Here is an 18,569-nt window from a genome sequence, read left to right as displayed (position 1 = left end):
CCATAAAGATCATCCAAAGTCTGAATAGTGGCTGATCAATCAGTACAGCTGTTTACCTACGGTCAGAAGTGCCCCTGCACAGCTTCTATTTTTGGCACTCCACGTATCTGAGGGCATAGGTCCTTTGAAAGATCAAGACTCAGGACTGTTCTGTACAAGAATTTTATCCCCATCGGGCCTCAATTAATGAACTTTTTTTGTTGTGTCAATATCATTAATACAGGCCTTGTGTCTCTGGTGTGATTAAAGGCTGATTGGGGCCATGTTTAAGCCCACTCTCCTTGACCAGAGGGAATGGATGAACATTTATTGTCCTACTTTTAGCCAGAGAATCTGACAGCACCTTCCTGTATTTACTGATTTCCTTTTCTAGTAGCTTAGATTCTAAATAAGCCTCATATTTGGATGGGCTGGTGGCTGCAGCAGAGTACTGAGGCACTTATCAGGCAGCTGCAGTTGTATGGCAGGGCCCATAAGTAGGGGCTGTCATAGAGTTTCCTCAGGGTTGGTCAGTTTAGAATCAGGCAGCTTGGGTTGTGGGCCCCAAAACAGGTTTAATTTACCCACTGTGATTCGAAGAACCAAACAATCAGGGAGCTAGAAGGAAGGGTGCAGACTGGCCACAAAGAGAATGAAGCTGCTGCTGGACTCGGAGGAGAGGACTCTTCTAATTGGCAAGGAGGATGCTGGGGCAGGGGGGCTCATTCCACCAAACTGGGTCTTGACAAGTGTTTAAAACCACTCAAAAAGTAGAGTAATAGCATAAAACACAAGCTGCCACTGCTGCTATCTTTTATTGCTTCCTAGCCATTGATTTCACAGCCCCAATTGGCAGCAGCATGACGATGAGTCATACTTACCTTCAGTCCAGTGGCTGGCTGGCTGACTGCAAGTCACAGGTCAGACTGACTAGTGATTACTGTACTTTAAATGTGTTTCAGGAAAAGGAAGGGTGGTTGAGGTCTAACTTTGCTGTTGTGCACATGCAGTAACCCCTCCCCCCATGCTTTCTCATGTAGTCTCTACCTGTTCTTTGGTCCTTTGGCTCCAATTGTTTTGTGTGGAGTGTTGCCGTTTATCTGCACCTTGCTCAGTTGGCATAAATTGCACTATGCCTACCAGTGGCATTGCTGCTTAATGCCCAGTTGATTAATGTTGGCACTTGAGTTACTGGGTCTCTGATTTATGGACTTAGAGCAACGTACTGTAGTCCCCTGGTTTTATGAACATCGATCTTATGAAGACTAGTTATATGAGCCATTTTCCTGCCACCAAAGTCATCTTTCTTCCACTGCACGTGACTTCAATCCTTCAACCACTGTTCAGGCAGTTGTACAGGTTTGAAAAGAGAGATGTGATAGCAAAGAAAAGATGCAGTTCTCGCAAAGAAAAATCAGGCAGATTGTAGACCTTTGTTACCATTCATTTTGTACATCTCCACTGAACAATTAATTAATGGATGCATCTATCTACTATAATTCTGAGCTGTTCAATTTTATGAACTTTTTGATTTTATGAAGTCCTCAATTCCCAATTAGTTCCTATATAGGGGTTCTACTGTATAGGAAAGAAAATTCACTTTATTGCATCAGTGTTTGACCCATGGGCATATGCAGGTTAGCTTTAGGGAAGGAAAAATGGACAGGAAGAAGCGTTAAGGAGGAGGGACTAGTCCCACAGTATCATCCTTCAGGATGCTTTATTAAGCACGTGCAACTTCCCGAAATCACACTGTGTGTATCTTTTAATCTGAAGGCGGCAACAAATGAAGGGTTTACCATTTCTCTCTTTTCTGGGTTCATAAACTCAGGCAAAGGGACTAGCATGAAGGACTTGTTCAAGAACCTTATTTTGCACACATTAGACGTATTTTGTGGGGGAGGTACGGTTGGCATTCCATTCAAAATGGAACAGCAACATTTTTGCAAATTTCCATTGTCCGCCAAGGACCGCATCTACACAGTCCAGAAATACGCTTAACCAAAATCATTCCAATAGCGGACAATAAAATATTCCGTGGCTCAACGTAACACCATATAAGTTTACATCTTGAAGTTGGATCTTGTGGAAATTCATTGTTTAGAAGAGACGGTTGTGTTAACGTGTTCTGGTAGAAGAGACAAGTGTGCTATGTTTTCAGGTTTAGCAGAAGGGAACTGCAGTGTGTGTAATCCAGTTTAAAAACCCAACCAGACTTGATATTGAGAGGAATAAAAATTTAATAGTAGCCCATAGTAAATATTTTAAATAAGATGTTTGCGATGATTTGGGGAATCTATCTAGATACAGCTTCTGAATTCTGGTTGATTTGATGAATCACTGACTACTTCAAGTTTCAGAGTAACAGCCGTGTTAGTCTGTATTCGCAAAAAGAAAAGGAGTACTTGTGGCACCTTAGAGACTAACCAATTTATTTGAGCATGAGCTTTCGTTAGCTACAGCTCACTTCATCAGATGCATCAAAGAACCCTCCCCCCCCAGCAGGAGAATAAAGGGAAAGAGATGACAAAGCAGAGGTTTAAAAAGAATAAGGAGGCTTGGGGCAAGGGAGAAGAATAGAGGAGAACCCTTTTCTCCTTTTTGATGGTAAGATCAGCTGAGGAAGTAGGACAGTGAGACAGAAACTCCCGGATTCAGTGGAGAAACAATGTGCAGGATGTGGGATCCTGAATACTCTATAGGACTCTGACCAAATCCCAAACAACCTTCAAAAGTGGAGAGGGAATTGGGGCAGGGAATGACATACAGGTGTTTTATTGTTTTGTCTAGATCTGTATATCGCTTGTGCTAACGTAGAGTGTGTTAGAAACCCTTTACATAGCCTGTGTGTTATGTGTTTCAACTATCCCGTGTCTCTGGTGAGAGAAACTGTAAACCAGAGTGCCCACAAGGTTGGAGCTCTGCTTAAGCTATTGGAGTGTTTTGGGGGATCACCACAGGTCACCCAGATGCCATGGGTAATTGGATTGCGAGGTATGACTTCTGCAGAGGAATAACAGTCAGTGTCTATGCCCAGGCAGTATTCCAGAGAGGCCACAGAGATGGTCTGGGTAGGCTCCAGGACTCAGGGAAGGTTATGAGATCATGGGACCCAAACCATGGGACCCTGGTGAGTGTCCAGCAATGGGAGCTCTACTAGGGCTGTGAAAACATTAAGAACTATTATTATTTGCATGCTGTGATTTCTGGAGGCCCCAGTATGCACTTATAATTTGCACTATTTGTGCAAATTCTAAAATGGAACATTTGCTATGTATAGAACTGGTGCCTGCCCTGCCCAGATAAGGTTGTAAGCCTTCAGACATCTGGATTTGTTTTTTTATTAGGGGATATGGAAAGGGAAATCTTGATTGTTTTTCCCAAGTCCTCCCTCTTTAAAAAGTGGGGACAATTAGACATTTCCCACTAGCAAAGTCTGGAAGAAAATAACATTGAGAATGACTTTTTTTTTTCTTTTTTTTCTCATTGTTTTTTGTAGATGATTGTGTTCATGCTGCTAGGTTAAATTTGGATACGGGGATGAAATACTGGCCCCACGGAAGTCAATGGAAAAACCCTCATTGACGTCCGTGAAGCCAGGATTACACCTAGAGTCTGAAGTTATAGGGAACAGGCTTATAACATTACATTGATTTTGCAGTGTCACTGATCTAAGAAAACTACCATTCTTGGTGTCATTATATGCACGAGACTACTTCAGAGCTCTTCAGTGGCTACTGTCACTTCACTAAGTTAAACGAATAATTAAGAATGAGTATAAATCATAAGCTAACTAGCTCCCTTCACCAATATGCACCTTCAATTCTCCTCTACAAAGTGGGGAACAAGCACACTGTAGGAGTCAGTGATGTAACCTGTTGAAGTAACTTCTCAAAAAGTCCTTAGTGAGGCCTCAACAAGTAAAATGCAGTTTCAAAACAATCTTTATTCTGTTTGAAGACCTAGTACAATTTTTAAAGCAACTTAAAAACAAGACACAGCTCCATCAAATCTATAGCTTGAACAAAATTTCAAGGAGGCACATTTTTATTATTGCCTTGTAAAGGCAATTTACAACCCACCCTACCTTCCATCTCCTCCAAGACCATTTTTTTAAACAAAGTAATTTTAATGTTTTAAAGACATTTAACAGAACAGAGTTTTATTTTTTTAAAACAAGAATACAAAAAATAGCAGCATCTTGGGCAGCTAATGCAGTCTCATAGGGACAAGTGCAATGTAACTATCAGCTCACAGACCAGTCCAGTTTAGCCTTCTATGATAGTAATATTTCATTTTCTTTTTTGTACAGAATGTTGCATTTTGGAACCTTGTCCCATGGGAGGCATTGTGCGTTGAGCTGCCCATTTCTAAAGTGACCCTGAAGAAAAAATAATATCAGGACTCACTTTCCCAACTGAATACCATGCATAGCAAAAGCACTGTGTTATAACCGGCAGAAGTTTTCCCAATTAGAAGCATCAGAAGGATTTCCCAAGCATTATAGTTCATTGCCAATTACAAGACAAAGCCACTCCTTTTCTACAGAACAGCTGGCATTAAACAGAAGATTTGGCTTTACAGATTTTTTGATAGATAAGTGAACCATCCAGATGAGTTGTTTTTAAAAACAGAACTACACAATCTTCTCACTTTATTTGGAAACAACTTTCACCAAAAAAGGGGTGTGTGTTTGTTTTTAAACAAAAAAATGAGTGACAGCATGTGTTTTGATTGAGCAAAAGGACTGTGTTTGGTGTAAGATGCACCTAGATTATGATCCATTCACACACACACACCCCCTCCGGTCCCCAAATCCAAGCTTCAGTTTAAAGAAACAATAATTTGCTTTCTCTCACTTTTCTTGTGGTCACATGTACATCTACCTTTCAGCAGCCTTGTAAAAAGTACTGCGGCAGCTCAGAGACTTAAGTATTCAAAAACTTTAATCATATTAGATGGAAAAATTACCGCTGAAATGACATTAGAAGGACCGTGTTTCTTCAGTTATATCAACATACCTTTGTTTCATATGAAGTTTGAGTTTCCAGGTATAGTAAAGCTGGTTTAGTTCAACCAAAGTGAGTGGATCATACAATATATAAAGGGCATAAAACTCAGCAATCAAAAAAGGTGTTTGGCAAAGCTGCAGGACTGTACAACTCACTTTGCAGAGAGCCCACACATGGCCTAGGCACCACATCAAACCAACTAAAGCCCTATTTTGAGGGTTTAAATGACCCTTAAGTAGTGCATGGACCTTGTCCAGGCTAAATTTCAACTTAAGATGCCTTAATGAAAAAATCTTCTCAGCTTTGTGCTTGTTTGTCCTTGTTTGTGCAAGAGAAGTCAGGGGCCTGATTCTCACATATACTAGTTTTTCTCCATTGTAAGCACAGATCCTCAGGTGGTGTAAATCGGCCTAGCACCACTTAAAACAATGGAGCAACCCAATGTATCCCAGCTGAGAACTGGGCCCACTGACTTCTGTGGACGTGAGAGGAAAGTCAGGTCCCAAATGTCTGTCTACTACATCCTTTGCTGAAAAGTTTTAAGTGACACATCAATCCAGGCTATATACATTTTGCCTAAAGAAAATAAATGTAATACTTTTCCTCCAACATCTTTAATATTTTTAATTTTTGTTTTATCCTTAGAAGGATATGTTGACATACCACGAAGGTTGCTTAATTGCTGAAAACTGGATGGATTTGAATTTCGAGCTCTGTTGAATGACATTAAAAGCAGAATAAATGGTAAAGTCAAGGAAAGGCATTAGAAAAAACAAATTCAGATGGTCTCTGAGAAGTCTGCCTGGGAAGGAGAGATGAACTGTAGGCTTGTATAACTGGAAAAAAGTTCAGTTTGATTTTGAAATTGTAATTGTCCTGAGACATTAGTGATGGTTGAGCTTTGCTCCCTGATATGTGAAAGATTAGGTTCTGGTAAGATAAAATACATTCCACAGAAAAGCAAAGTCAACAGGCTAAAAAACCAAAACCAAAATAAAAACAAAAATCTCACAGCATCAGAAATGAAGAGGTAATGTAGAAATAAACCACAGGTGACAAACTAATTGCCTAACAGTATTTCTAAAAGGTACAGATTTCTAAATAAGTACTTAATACTTCCTTTTAAGAGATGTACATTTTTGAAAGGTGGCAATAATCAGAGAACTCAATGGGATTTATTCCTTCCATTGTGCATGCAACTAACTCCCTTTAACAATAAAAGGTGTTACACTTGTAGTTCAAAGGAAAAACAAATTCATATCTTCACCTGGACTAAAAATCTTCAAGAGTCCTCTCAGACATCACTGCCCTATTAATCTGTAAAACGTGAAGCAGCAGCATGAATTTTTCCAATGTTGTGAGTGGATAACCATGTCAGAAACCCACAGTGAATAAATAACCCTTTACAATTTTGGTAAGTGGGACACTGACATCCTTTGTTTCTTTAACTAACAGAAATCCTGTAACTCTCTGGTACCTAAAATTTATTCTTTTAGATGACATTACCTTTCAGCCAATAAGTTTGTGAAAAACATCAAAAGTTTGTTATGGAAATCCTGATGTTAAAAAACCAAGGGTTTCTCATCTGAATTAACCCTGTCTTGTACCCTATTGTTCAGAACAAACTTGGGAGTCTTTTTCTAGTAATACAAAAAACAAACACATTTTAGAGAAACTTCTTCCTTCATATGAAATGAAAGGTAGCTTGGCATGCTGACAAAAAGTCTACTATGGTAGGTCAAGATGCTGGATTTGCTTTTTACGATGGATTTACTATGTGGATGGAGCTTGAAATCCAAACGGACTGCTCTAGTATCCAGGGTTTCATTTGTTCTTCCGCAGTAATGCTCAGGAGGGGGTGTACATTTTTTCCCCTTCCAAATACAAAGACAATCGGGACAGACGTTCAAAATGCGCCAAGAAGCAAATACAGCATGGTACCGTATTCTAAAGATATCCTTGAAACAATATTTTTAGACTCAGTGATACTTTGTAATGCTCATATATTTTTATTGAATAAAGCAGCTTTGAAGCTTATCAGGCACGGCCCAACAAAATATTTAGTCCAGAGGGGGGGGTAAAAAAAAAAAGGAACTTTTTAACCTTCTATACAAGGAAACCTGTAAACTATTCATAGTTTTAATTCTGAAGCCAATTTTTACTGGCGTCCTGTACATTTCTTAAAAACAAAACAAAACAAAACCCGAACAACAAAATGAATATTAACAAAAAATAATACTCAGGAAAAACATTTTTCAGGCAACAAAACAACAGGAAAAAAAGCTTATCCTGTAGGTATACTTGAAAAAGAAATACAACCAAAAGAAAATTCAGTATTGCATAGCACTGTCTAAGGATTCAGCTTTCAGCAAACAGAAAAGAGAAACTAGAAGCAGTTTGGTATTGATAGTTTCCATTGATGATAGTTAGTCATCCACTATGTACATTTTTATATACCATATGCCATTGAAAGTCCCATTCTCTTCAGTCTTAAATATGTTCTTAACACGAGATTTTAAACGTCTAAACAAAACACTTCCTGGCACTTTGCTATTACATCATTTCCTCTGAACAACATACTGTAACCGAAGTCTTTTTAAAGTGTCCCTTATAAGTGAAAGTGCCATTCTGCTACATATCATTCATCAGGAAACGAAAATCCACAATGCTCTGTGCCTGGATCCACTGAGTACAGCAACACCAAATCTGAACCTCGCCATGACCGAGAAATTCCATAAACAGAATTACACAGACCTGTTGCCCCTGGGGTCTGCAGAATCCCACATTCTAGCTGGTAAAGCTTCAAAGAGATCGTAAACAAGCACCATGGTTAAAGGCCTCTATGTTCCTGCAGGGAGATAGGTATAGCATTTCCCTCTCTTGTGTTTTTCTTTTCTCAATAAAAAAGCACTTTAGATTAGAAACATACATTCACAGCTTAATACTGTGATCTCTCCCACTGCAGTTGTCAAGAAAGCTCTAGTCCCATCTGAAGACAGACAACTTTGATACTGCAGCTGAAATTCACAAATCAGGCTGAAAGGAACCTTCTCTCTCCAGAGGCCTCAGTGTTGTTGATTTTTTTGTTTTAAAACTGAGTATTAAGGTCTTCATCGCCTCTGCTGTGTATATACTGGATAGGCTAGTGTGACATTGAGAGAGTCATTGTGCTGCACGAGTGATGTGTGTTGGTAATGTAGCACCAGTTCTTTAAGAGAGCTGTACAAGTTATATGGCTCTGCAAATCCATACCCAGTAGGGGTTTTGTTTATGACACAGTGCTTTACTTCTCCATCCACCCTAAAGGGAAAAAAATAGAAAGGTTTTTAATTTGTCAAGAAAGCGAAGTTTACGTGTTAAAGAACAGGCTAGGGAATAGCGAATTGACAGTAAATATATAAATGTTGGTAAATATACAAAATGACAGTATTCTACATTGGAATAATTCCATACATCTTACATCTAACTAGAATTCTCAGGGTGTCATGCTTTACACACTGTTTGGGTAGGCAGAAGGTACAAAGAACTTAGTGGATCAGCAGCCAGTAGTTCTATGCTTCACTCTAAGGTCCGTCTGTGGGAACTTCCCAGGGTTGAACTTTGCAGGACGCAGAGGAGCAGTAATGAGGGTAGATGATCCTGACAGCCCAGTCCCAAGCCTGCTGAAGTCACTGAGATCAGGCCCTAACAGGATTTCTTGCTCATCACCCAGATAAACTTACTAGCAACAATTTTTTTTAACCTCATTGTCACCTCTATGCTTTTACAACCAAAGCAAAAAATCAGGATACATACACAACAGAGCAGGCATAGCAACCCTGTTTGCTGCTCTCCCGAACAAGGAATGTTCCATCCCGTTTTCCCCGCAGCAGATTTTCAGCTTGGCTTCTGTTGATATTTCCCACATTCCACGTTCGCTCATCATGATGGGGCAAATCCTCATCATCTTCAACCATAGAGTATTGGCTGTACAAATATGAAAAGGATAATCACAGAAATGTAGAGCTTGTCAGGACCTCGAGAAGTCATCAAGTCCAGCCCTCAAACACAGCCTTTGCAAGGGCTTGTCCAAGGTTTTTTGAACCTGGGATCTCTCTCTCACCCCAAGCAAGAATCATATGCCTACACCAGCAAGCCACATTCAGTAATGTCACAGAGAAGAAACTAGGTACAGGCAGCAAGACTTGAAAAAACCCACTAGTAGGAAGGTGAGTACAGGGGCCCAAGCCATATAATTCTTCTGACTTTAAGTTTTCATGTAAAAATAAAAATGTTATTTCTAGCATTACTGTGCAGATACCCTTATAAGTATGAAAGAAATATAAATGGAGGCAGTGTTATCTTCCTGAGTCTTCAGAGAGTGCTTCTGCTGCTGCTCCTAATTTTGGCAAGCAACAGGCCCAGCAAACTGAACAGCACCCTAGGTCAGTTTCATTGCTGATGGTCAGAACTCTGTGGTCAGCAGTGAAATTGTCAGGAATCAGTTCAATTTCATGCTGCTGTTTGGGAAAGTTATGTGCAACAGCAGAGAGGGGCAAGTGAATTATTCATTTTGGGAAAGAGACCCAAAAAAATAAAAGGTCTGGAAAGGGCAGCATAATAGACTTCTCTCTCCTCTCTGCTGCAAACGGGGGGTTCTAAGAAAGGTACAGAATAGAGGCTCTTCCCTCCCCATGCCTTTCTGCAATTAGGATACAGAAAGCTTTTCTCTCTTCCTTCAGCCACATAGGATGGAATTTCATAGTTATTCAGACTACTGTAGCTAGATAAAGCCTCCAACCAGGGTTAAAGGACAGCACCTCGACAGTAAACAAGCAGCTGGAGACTGTGGAGAAGTGGAATAACGCTCCCTCCGCACACCAAGGTATGGCTGCTAGCCTGCACTGATGGGACCCTCCAAATTTGTCCATCGGTATACTTTTGGCTAGTAGATTTAGACCTCTGGCTAGTAGGTGTCTGGTCAGTTTTTCAAGCACTGAGTAAATACGTCTTCTCATTCATCCCCAATTCCTTGATTCTAGTTAGCCTCAATCTGTGCTACAAACATCAGTGTCCACTGTTGGAATTCAGTTTCTTTGGAAGATTCTGGTTTCTCTCACTAATGAACACCATCTACCTTCCTTATCCTGTCACACCCCATTGCCCTTATTTGTATTTCTACCACTTTAACTCCAGCTATCTCCTAGACAAGGATCCCAGTTGTCTGTTTATTCTCATTTTCAGTGTTTATTTTGGCTATATTATTACTTCGGAAAACAATCTGAATGGTGTCAGCATAAATTTGAGCAGAAATCAGATGGCTCATTAGCAAGGAAAGACAAAATAAATAAAAGCTATTTTTTCAATGTTTCATTTCATATTTGGATCCTATGTTCCCAAACTGTGGCCTTGTCTGCACTAGCCTTATTTTGGAGCAATCTCCAATTGGCTCTAGCGTTAAGAAGAAAATCACAGAGCCATAGGATTAGAAGGAACTGCACAGGTCATCTAGTCTAATCCCCCTGCCAAGACGCAGGACTAGTTGTGTCTAAATCATCTAAGACAGGTGGCTATCCAGCCTCTTCTTGAAAACCTCCAGTGACGTAGCTTCCACGACTTCCCTAGGCAGCTTGTACCATTGTACTACTGTTCTTACAGTTAGGAAGTATTTCCTGAGATTTAATCTAAATCTGCTAGGCTGTAGTTTGAGCCCATTGCCTCTTGTCCTGCCCCCTGTGACAAGAGGGCAAATTTTTTCTCCATCCTTTTTTATGGTAGCCTTTCAAGTATTTGAAGACCTCTATCATATCCCCCCTTAATCTTTTCCAAACTAAACATACCCAGTTCCTTCAGCCTTTGCCCATACGGCTTGCAGTCCATCCCTTTGATCATCTTTGTCGCTTGCCTCTTGATCCTTTCCAGTTTCTCTACATCCCTTCTTTATAGCAGTGACCAAACTTGAACACAGTACTCCAACTGAGGCCTAACCAGCGCGAAGTAGAGTGGCACTATCACCCCTAGTGATTTGTAGCACCTTATTGTCTTTGTGGCATTTCATTTTGTCGTCTATAGTCCAGTTCTCCAATTTATCAAGATCCCTCTGCATTTTAGTTCTGTTCTCTAAAGTGTTTGTGGGCCCTGCTCCCTCACCTTAGTGTCATCTGCAAATCTGATCAGTATGCTCTCTAGTCCTACATCCAGGTCATTAATAAAGATGTTAAATAACACCCAGAACAGATTCCTGTGGAAACCCACTTGAGATCTCCTTTCAATCTGACATCACTCCATTCATAGTTACTTTTTGTGGTTGTTTAACTAATTATGTATCTGCACTTTGGTGCAGAATTCTTGTCATAACAATGATGGGAGGCCTAATGGAGACTGGCTGCCTACATTTTTACCACCTTATCTTCTACCTGTGCTCTGAAAGGTCAAACAACATGGTTGTAAAAATGCCTGTGCCCTGTCTATCCAATACTTCCACGATTGCCAATCCCAGTGGAGCTGCACCAGTTCTATAGCAATAGAAGACAACTAAGAAAAGCCAAACCACTATTTTAGACAAAGCTAGAGTGGAACCATAGAAAAACACATCACTGACCATGCTGCAGCTACCTCTGACCAAGAAAGGAAGTGTAGAAGGCAAGGACAGGAAGCAACATAGGGTGATAATGTTAAACAGTATATGAATTCCACTGACACCTCTTCTGAAATTCAGGTTTTATTTTTTTTTAAACTATTGATTCATGAAGTTACTCTTTGATTCATGAAGTTTCTGTTGGTTAGATTTGGTTTTAAAGGGAAACTAGAATCCATCACTATAGTCACCTCACCTAGCCTGGAATACTTGACAGTTACATGATCAACACTTTTCACCCATGATCTGTGTGTGGTGATGGTCCAGTGGCCAAAGCAAGTTAAAAACCTGTATCCAACTCATTTGCTTTAATGACAGAACAATATCTGCCTCTACTCAGACAAGTCATAAACTGGAATATAAAGGCAGAGCAGATCCACGCTCTGGATCATGTCCATCTCTGGTGATGGTTGATACTAACCACCACCAATACTTTGCGCTTGTAGAGAGCCTGTCATCAGAATTTCTCAGAGTGTTTTATAAATATTAATTCAGCTACATAATACCCCTCTGAGGAATGTATATCATATGATCCCCATTTTACAGACAGGAGCAGCAAGGTTAGAGTTTTAAGTTCAAGTCTTTCAAGAGGTCAGTGATGGAGTCAAGAGCCGAACCCAGAATCCTAGATTCCAATTCCTCATTATAGTCACCTGACCATATACCTCTCTTAGGTATTTATAGAAGAGCAAAGGATAAGACTGGTGCCCTTGCTAATATTCTCAGTAAAACAGGTGGTCAGGTCCAAACCAGTATCAGCTATGCTCAGATGTGCTGTGCCTGAGAGTCTTCCTACAGTCACTGAACTAAACATGCTTAAACTCATTAGTGTGTAGCATTATTTGATTTCAGGAGTATTCAATTCCTTAAATACTTACTCTTCTGTATTTTCATTGCCCAGCCATTCATTCAACTTCTTTTGCCGAACACCTTTTTGAGTCAACCACCTGGAAAATAAATAAAAAAACAGGTTTATATATATTTTTAATCGGCAAAAGTTGGACATTATGGGAAAACTAAATTCTTTGTAATTCATATATGTACTTACATCAAGTACTGGTCTCTTGTCTTTCTCAACTGTATAAGGTCTGGTTTAATGCTGTTCATACGTTTGTCAATCTCTCTATATTCAGCTGCTTGCTTCTTTAAATCCTCTTCTAGTCTACGTCTGCTGTCCACAATTTCACTTATTCGAGACTTCAACTTCTCATAGTTGTGCATTATTCTGAAAAGAAGAATTAGGTTTGTTATACTTTGTTAGATCCTGGTACATAATCCAGGTTTCCTATTTTCACTTGTAAACATCTAAGAGAAGATTTATTTTTCAAGATTCAGTTGCAAAATTTGTAAGCTGTCACCCACTGCATTTCAGATTTATTTCGTTGACGTACCTTCTCATGTATGGACTTTGTATTTTTTTACTTTGTCTAAATCACACACATTTTAAACAGATAAGCACTGGTACCAACCTTTGTATTTCTTTTTCATTTCCTTCCCGTTTAAACTTTTCAATATACTCTTTGCTGTATCTTTCTTGTGTCTGGCACTGCTCTTCAAATATTTTTATTGTTTCATTAAATGCTTCAATAGCCGTTCTTTTCATTTGAATTTCCTGTAAATAAAGTAATCATCATTATAGACCCTATAAAACTGAAGGGATGATTTACTGGCCTATATCTCTGGAAAGGTTTAAGTTATTTTGTAGCAAAATGATTGTACTTTAATATCCCTGAAGCAACATGTGAGTCATCTGTAGACCTTTACAATATATGAAAAGCGAGCCTTGTACAACTTGCTACAGTGATGCTGCTTTCCAAGAAAGGCAATGACCATAGGTAGAATTATCTACTACATTTGTTTTATATATTAGTTTTATTTTTACAATGGGAGCCTTTCGAAACTGCCCTCACTTTACCCTTTGTACCCCTACAGGTATAGTTGGGACTCTTGAAATACTAAGCTGATCTGAGTGATTACTTGGCGTTTCACCCACATCTCCAGTATCTTTCAAAATTCCTATCTTTTAGGTATGTTTCTTGCAGGTTCCAGAAGGCACAGTATTCATTCTGCAACCATAAAACAGTGCCACTTCCCTGGCATTCCCAGGCTCTGTTAATTACTGGTAAATATGAGAGAGGTGGGTTGCTATTCATTCCTGCACTGTGTCTAGTTGTCACACCCACGTGCCATACATTTTGTACATGATACCTTTCTCTCGAGAGAAATTCTAAGGCATTGTAGTTTGAATTTGTGCCTTCAAGGCATGGGGATCCAGACCCTACAAATGGTCAATATGCAGAGCTGCTGCCAAGCCAAGAGGAGGGTACCAACCTATGGTTATAGTGCGTAGTGGGTAACAGTGCACAGACATGAGTAAATGATTCCAACTTACTGAACTATCACATCAAGCAACTTTTGTCTTTTAAAAGAAGAAAAGAAAAAAGTACCTCAAAGTTAACATTAGCAATTTATGTCAATGTCCTTCTAAAACCAAATAAGAAGTCCTGCACTCTACAAGTCCTGCTTCAAAGATAACTCACCTGAGATGTTCTGGTGTAATCTTCATAGAGTCTGTCATATTCTCGACTCTTTTCTTGGAACTGAGTGTTATATTCATGTAATTTCTTTCCCACTGCTTCAATACTGTCCTCTTTCACAACTTGATCCTGGGAGGATAAGCAGAATGAAATAAATCCAGTAAAGGAGCAGTTACACAGTACAAATTTCATAATAAAATTGGTTAAGAAAAAAGTGACCATTAGAAAGAAATACAATATAACTTGACATTTCTCTCACAATATGGAGAAGAGATGTACTGAATGCATATAATATGCACATTTGAAATGAAATTAAGCACAAAAGACAATTTTGCACTGCCAACACATAGCATTATGCTGAAAATTATATATTTCATCATTAAAATTGTCATATTTAACCTGGTAAGTTTATTTCTTAATAAACTATGTAGAGTATTTAAAGTTTGTATTGTTTGATGTACAATTTGTAGAGTTGCTTTTTTTTTTTAAGTCTTAGATCCAGTTTATTCGTATCTCAAATATTAACTGAAGAGAGTTTCTCCATATTGAATGGCTCTACACACTAATAACTTTTCTGTACATAAACAGAATAAAAAATATTACCTGCTGGTACTTGGATACTGGATAAAGTAATTTTACATCCAGTTTCGGATTATACTGGGCTAGAGATTCATTCCGGTAGTGGTTTATTAGCTCAACCACAGAGTTGAAAGTTAATGGGTCTGAAAAGCCGTACTTCCCATCTCGGTGAAATATTTTGATTAATTTGTTATTTCCTCCTTTCCTGTAAATATAGTTTGGAAAACAGTCAGCCATACTTCGGATGCTCTTGCCAAAAGAAAGTAGCATTTTTAAATGCAGCTCTGTAAGAATATATTCCAATATCAGAATCTAGCTGAGTATTTTACCTTAGTGTAAGCGTGTAGTCTCCATGCATTTTGGTAGAAGCATCTCGTACCAAAAAGGTACCATCAGCAGTGTCACGAAGCTTCTCATTTACTTCTTCCCTAAAATGAAAGCAAAAGTAAACAATGACTACCTCTTACTAATTTCCTCACTGTAATCTATCATTTCTCCCTCTATCTTTCTTAAAACAGAAATACATCTTTGCTTTTTTCATCAGCCTTCTCTGTCTCCTTAAGAACATTACATTTATTTCATAGTTCTACTGGTGAACAAATGGAATATAAAAATGCTGTATCCAATACCCTCCCACTGCTGGAACAGATTTATATTTCTGCAAAGTTCTTCCTACTTGTTCATACAAGCCTGCACAATTGGAGCATCCAGTGACACTCTACTACTGTATCTATATATAGTAAGGTCAAAAATGTTGCTTATACACAGCATTTTTTAGTCTGGTTTATTAACACAACAGTATTGTGCCTCAGAGTTATGGTCTTGGATGCTAAAAGGAGGAAAAACGATGGTTCTCAGTGTTGTCCTTTCATGCTAGTGTTTCATATAGAGGTCTTAAAATAATAGAACAACTTACAAAGAATTATATTTTTGGACATACTGCATTCTAACTGACTGTCAGTCACTTTTTAGTCATCTTTGCAACAAAACCATCTATGGTATGTTTGTGTTGGAAAATGTTCTGAAAATGGTTCTTAATACAACAATCATTCTTCTGTAGTTAAGTAGAAAACAAAAGAGAATATAGCAAATACATACATGCCTTTTGCTGACTTACCTTGAGATATCTCCCCAATACCATTCAGCATCTTGTAAAGACATGTTGTTATTCATACCGTTGTTAATTACAGTATTAGGTTTCGGTGGCTTAGGAGGCAGTGCTGCAGAGGAGGGGGAAAAAAGTTATTTGTAGCCCGGCTGCAAATTAAATAGTACATACTTCAAAATTCTAATTTGTGCTATGATTTACAACAATCATTATGTCAAAAGAAAGCTAAAATGATTGCAAAACACAGGTTTCTGTTATTGGCAATCTTTGAAAGATACCAAGTAAATCAAGATATTTTACTGGCAACAAACTTAATTACTCCATAAGGATGTACTACACCAAAAGATGTATGTTAGTTACTGAAGAATACATTTCAAGCAAAACACAACCAAAAAAGGCATTTTGTGGCAAAAATGTTTAAACTAAAGTTTTTCACCTTTGTCCGCCTCCTACAACAAATATCCATCCTGCGATCATTACGAACAACAAAACATGTCAAGTTTCATTTTTATTTTTCCTCCCATTTAATTATCCAAGAGGAATTTTGCAACTTTCTAGTACAAGTGCCGCTGTGGGTAATAAAAGCAGCAAAACCACAGCAATACTGTATGTTTTAGGAAGAGGAATTGAGTTTCTCTGATCCTCAGCATTTTGTACAATGATCTGCTAAAAACCCCTTTAAGGAACCCACCTGTCACCCAAATATCCGTAGTGTTAATCTTAGTATTTGACAGGATAAACTGTGTTCCAAATGGCAAGTCTGATTAAAAACCACATCCCCTTTTCTCAATGTCAAAGCTGCATACGTACACCACTGGGTGCCAGAAAAGATACTGCAGCATTTCTGTCTTACTAGCTAGGAGGACAACATTGGAATCAGGGTTAAAAAGGAAACAAGGTTTTAAGTTCTATAGTAAATTTTACATAGTTTATGTATATGATTGTATAATATGCTTGACTGCAAAAGACAATGTTTTTATAATAATAAAGAGAGTGTCAGGATAGTATAACAATTCCACTATCAAATGACTAATAGATACAAAGTGAGGAATTAATTTGTTAGATTTTAAAATGTTTTCCCCGAGACAATCCTGCATACTGATGTGTAATCACTGTACCAGGAAATACAAGTGTTTTTATAGGATCTCGTCAGTCATAATGTAGAGCAGAAATAGCAAAAATAAAAATAAAAATGATGCAACATTTTTAGTATACACTAAAACAGAACTAAGACTACATATGAGAGAATAAAATCAAAATTGAAACACCTGAATTCAATTCAATTCCAATTAAAGATGAAAAAAGGTATTTACTACAGGCTATGATTCTAATTGCTACTTCTATGCATTAAAACCACAATTTAATTCCAAGTTATGAAAAAAATCATTTGCATCAATGACAAAGGAAGTAACTCCTAAACATCTAATGAGATTTTGCAGCAGCTATCATAAAGACCAAAATGAACCAGTCTTTTACAATAAGACTGCAGTATTATTACCTGGTGGATCCATTTCTATGTAAAACATCAAGTCTGTGCCACAATTTATATCTGTCCTGGGATATTCTATATCCAGTTCTTCCATATTCCAAACAGTGTTGTACATTTGTATGAGTTTCACTGAGTAAAGCTCAGTTATAAGAAAAAAGAATCAGGCTCTCTTTGTCATGGTGTCTTGGAATTCATTTTAAAACCTATAAGGGGCTGCACTGTAACCTATTACATCATCATCCTCAGCCAATCGTGTCAAAATAATGTCACCAGACCACTCCTGTTTCATCATTTTGTTCTACACTAATCTTAAAACAATTTCAGTTTCAGAAAGACTCGACATTTAAACAAAATTGCAATATATGAATGATGTTATACACAAACAGACTGACTATGTTCTCCTTATGCTGACTTCTCCATTTTATTTTTCTGACTCTTTGCAGCATGGTACATTCCACTGCTGGCAGGTTGACAAAGGCTGATATGCTGCAGCACGTAGCTTTTTTTTTTTTTTTTTTTTTTTAAAATACATATAGTGGATCTGTGTTTACAGATAGGTAGGTAACTTCTCAGTTTCAGTAGCCCATTCAGTTACCTAAAGATGACCATTCAAGACTCTTTTAGGCCTTTTGTACCTACTTTACATATTTAAAAAAAAAAAAAAAAGGGCGGGGGGGGGAATATGCACTCCAAATATGTAATGAACAGAAATTGTATTTCTATACAGTGCCGAGTTTTAAACTTTTAAATGGTCACAATGCCCTGATACGTTTTGTATCATACCAAGTGCCTTATTTCCTTATCATTTTGTAGTGCAATACAACTGTTAAACATTTTCACTTTAATTTTGAAAGCTAGAAATAAAATATTGCAATCTTATGTTAAAGATGTTAATGAGGTTTTTTTTTAAACCAGGGCAGTGAACCAAAATAAGCAAAATCTCAAAAAATGACTCTTCTGAACATACAGAGCCTGTCTGTCAGAATAATGATATAGTTTGCCTTTTCCCATTGTTTCTCTGCCCTGCTCCTATCATTTACCATGCTAGTTATTTTCTGAAAGCAGGAGCCATTGTCATTTTCTTCTTTATATATCTGACTTTATATCAACAAAAGCCTCCTGCTACTGAAAAATATTTCTTCTCAACCATACTGAATATGAAAAAAGATTTTTTGAATATTACTCTTTGAGCCTCCTCTAAAGAATACTATTAACGCAGCAGTAGGGTACTATGCATAGCACTTATGAA

The 18,569-nt window shown here is 38.2% G+C and overlaps 1 protein-coding gene across 1 annotated transcript in view; it reads right to left on the bottom strand.

Annotated features, from left to right (window-relative positions):
* Positions 1–3,912: 3,912 nt before the first annotated feature.
* PIK3R1 (phosphoinositide-3-kinase regulatory subunit 1) overlaps positions 3,913–18,569 on the bottom strand; it is a 78,451-nt gene continuing 63,794 nt past the window's right edge. Inside the window, exons 8-16 of the mRNA XM_077816965.1 lie at positions 15,841–15,943; positions 15,053–15,151; positions 14,748–14,928; positions 14,148–14,273; positions 13,077–13,219; positions 12,656–12,832; positions 12,486–12,554; positions 8,787–8,957; positions 3,913–8,291 (exon numbers count right to left, since the gene is read on the bottom strand). Coding sequence (XP_077673091.1) covers positions 8,102–8,291; positions 8,787–8,957; positions 12,486–12,554; positions 12,656–12,832; positions 13,077–13,219; positions 14,148–14,273; positions 14,748–14,928; positions 15,053–15,151; positions 15,841–15,943 — 1,259 coding nt within the window. The 3' untranslated portion in view covers positions 3,913–8,101. The remainder of the gene's footprint in view (positions 8,292–8,786; positions 8,958–12,485; positions 12,555–12,655; positions 12,833–13,076; positions 13,220–14,147; positions 14,274–14,747; positions 14,929–15,052; positions 15,152–15,840; positions 15,944–18,569) is intronic.

This window comes from Eretmochelys imbricata, chromosome 5 (genome assembly GCF_965152235.1).
Source record: "Eretmochelys imbricata isolate rEreImb1 chromosome 5, rEreImb1.hap1, whole genome shotgun sequence".
Lineage (NCBI taxonomy): Eukaryota > Metazoa > Chordata > Testudines > Cheloniidae > Eretmochelys > Eretmochelys imbricata.
Note: the sequence above shows the minus strand (reverse complement) of the source record. Positions and strands in the feature narration are given on the sequence as shown.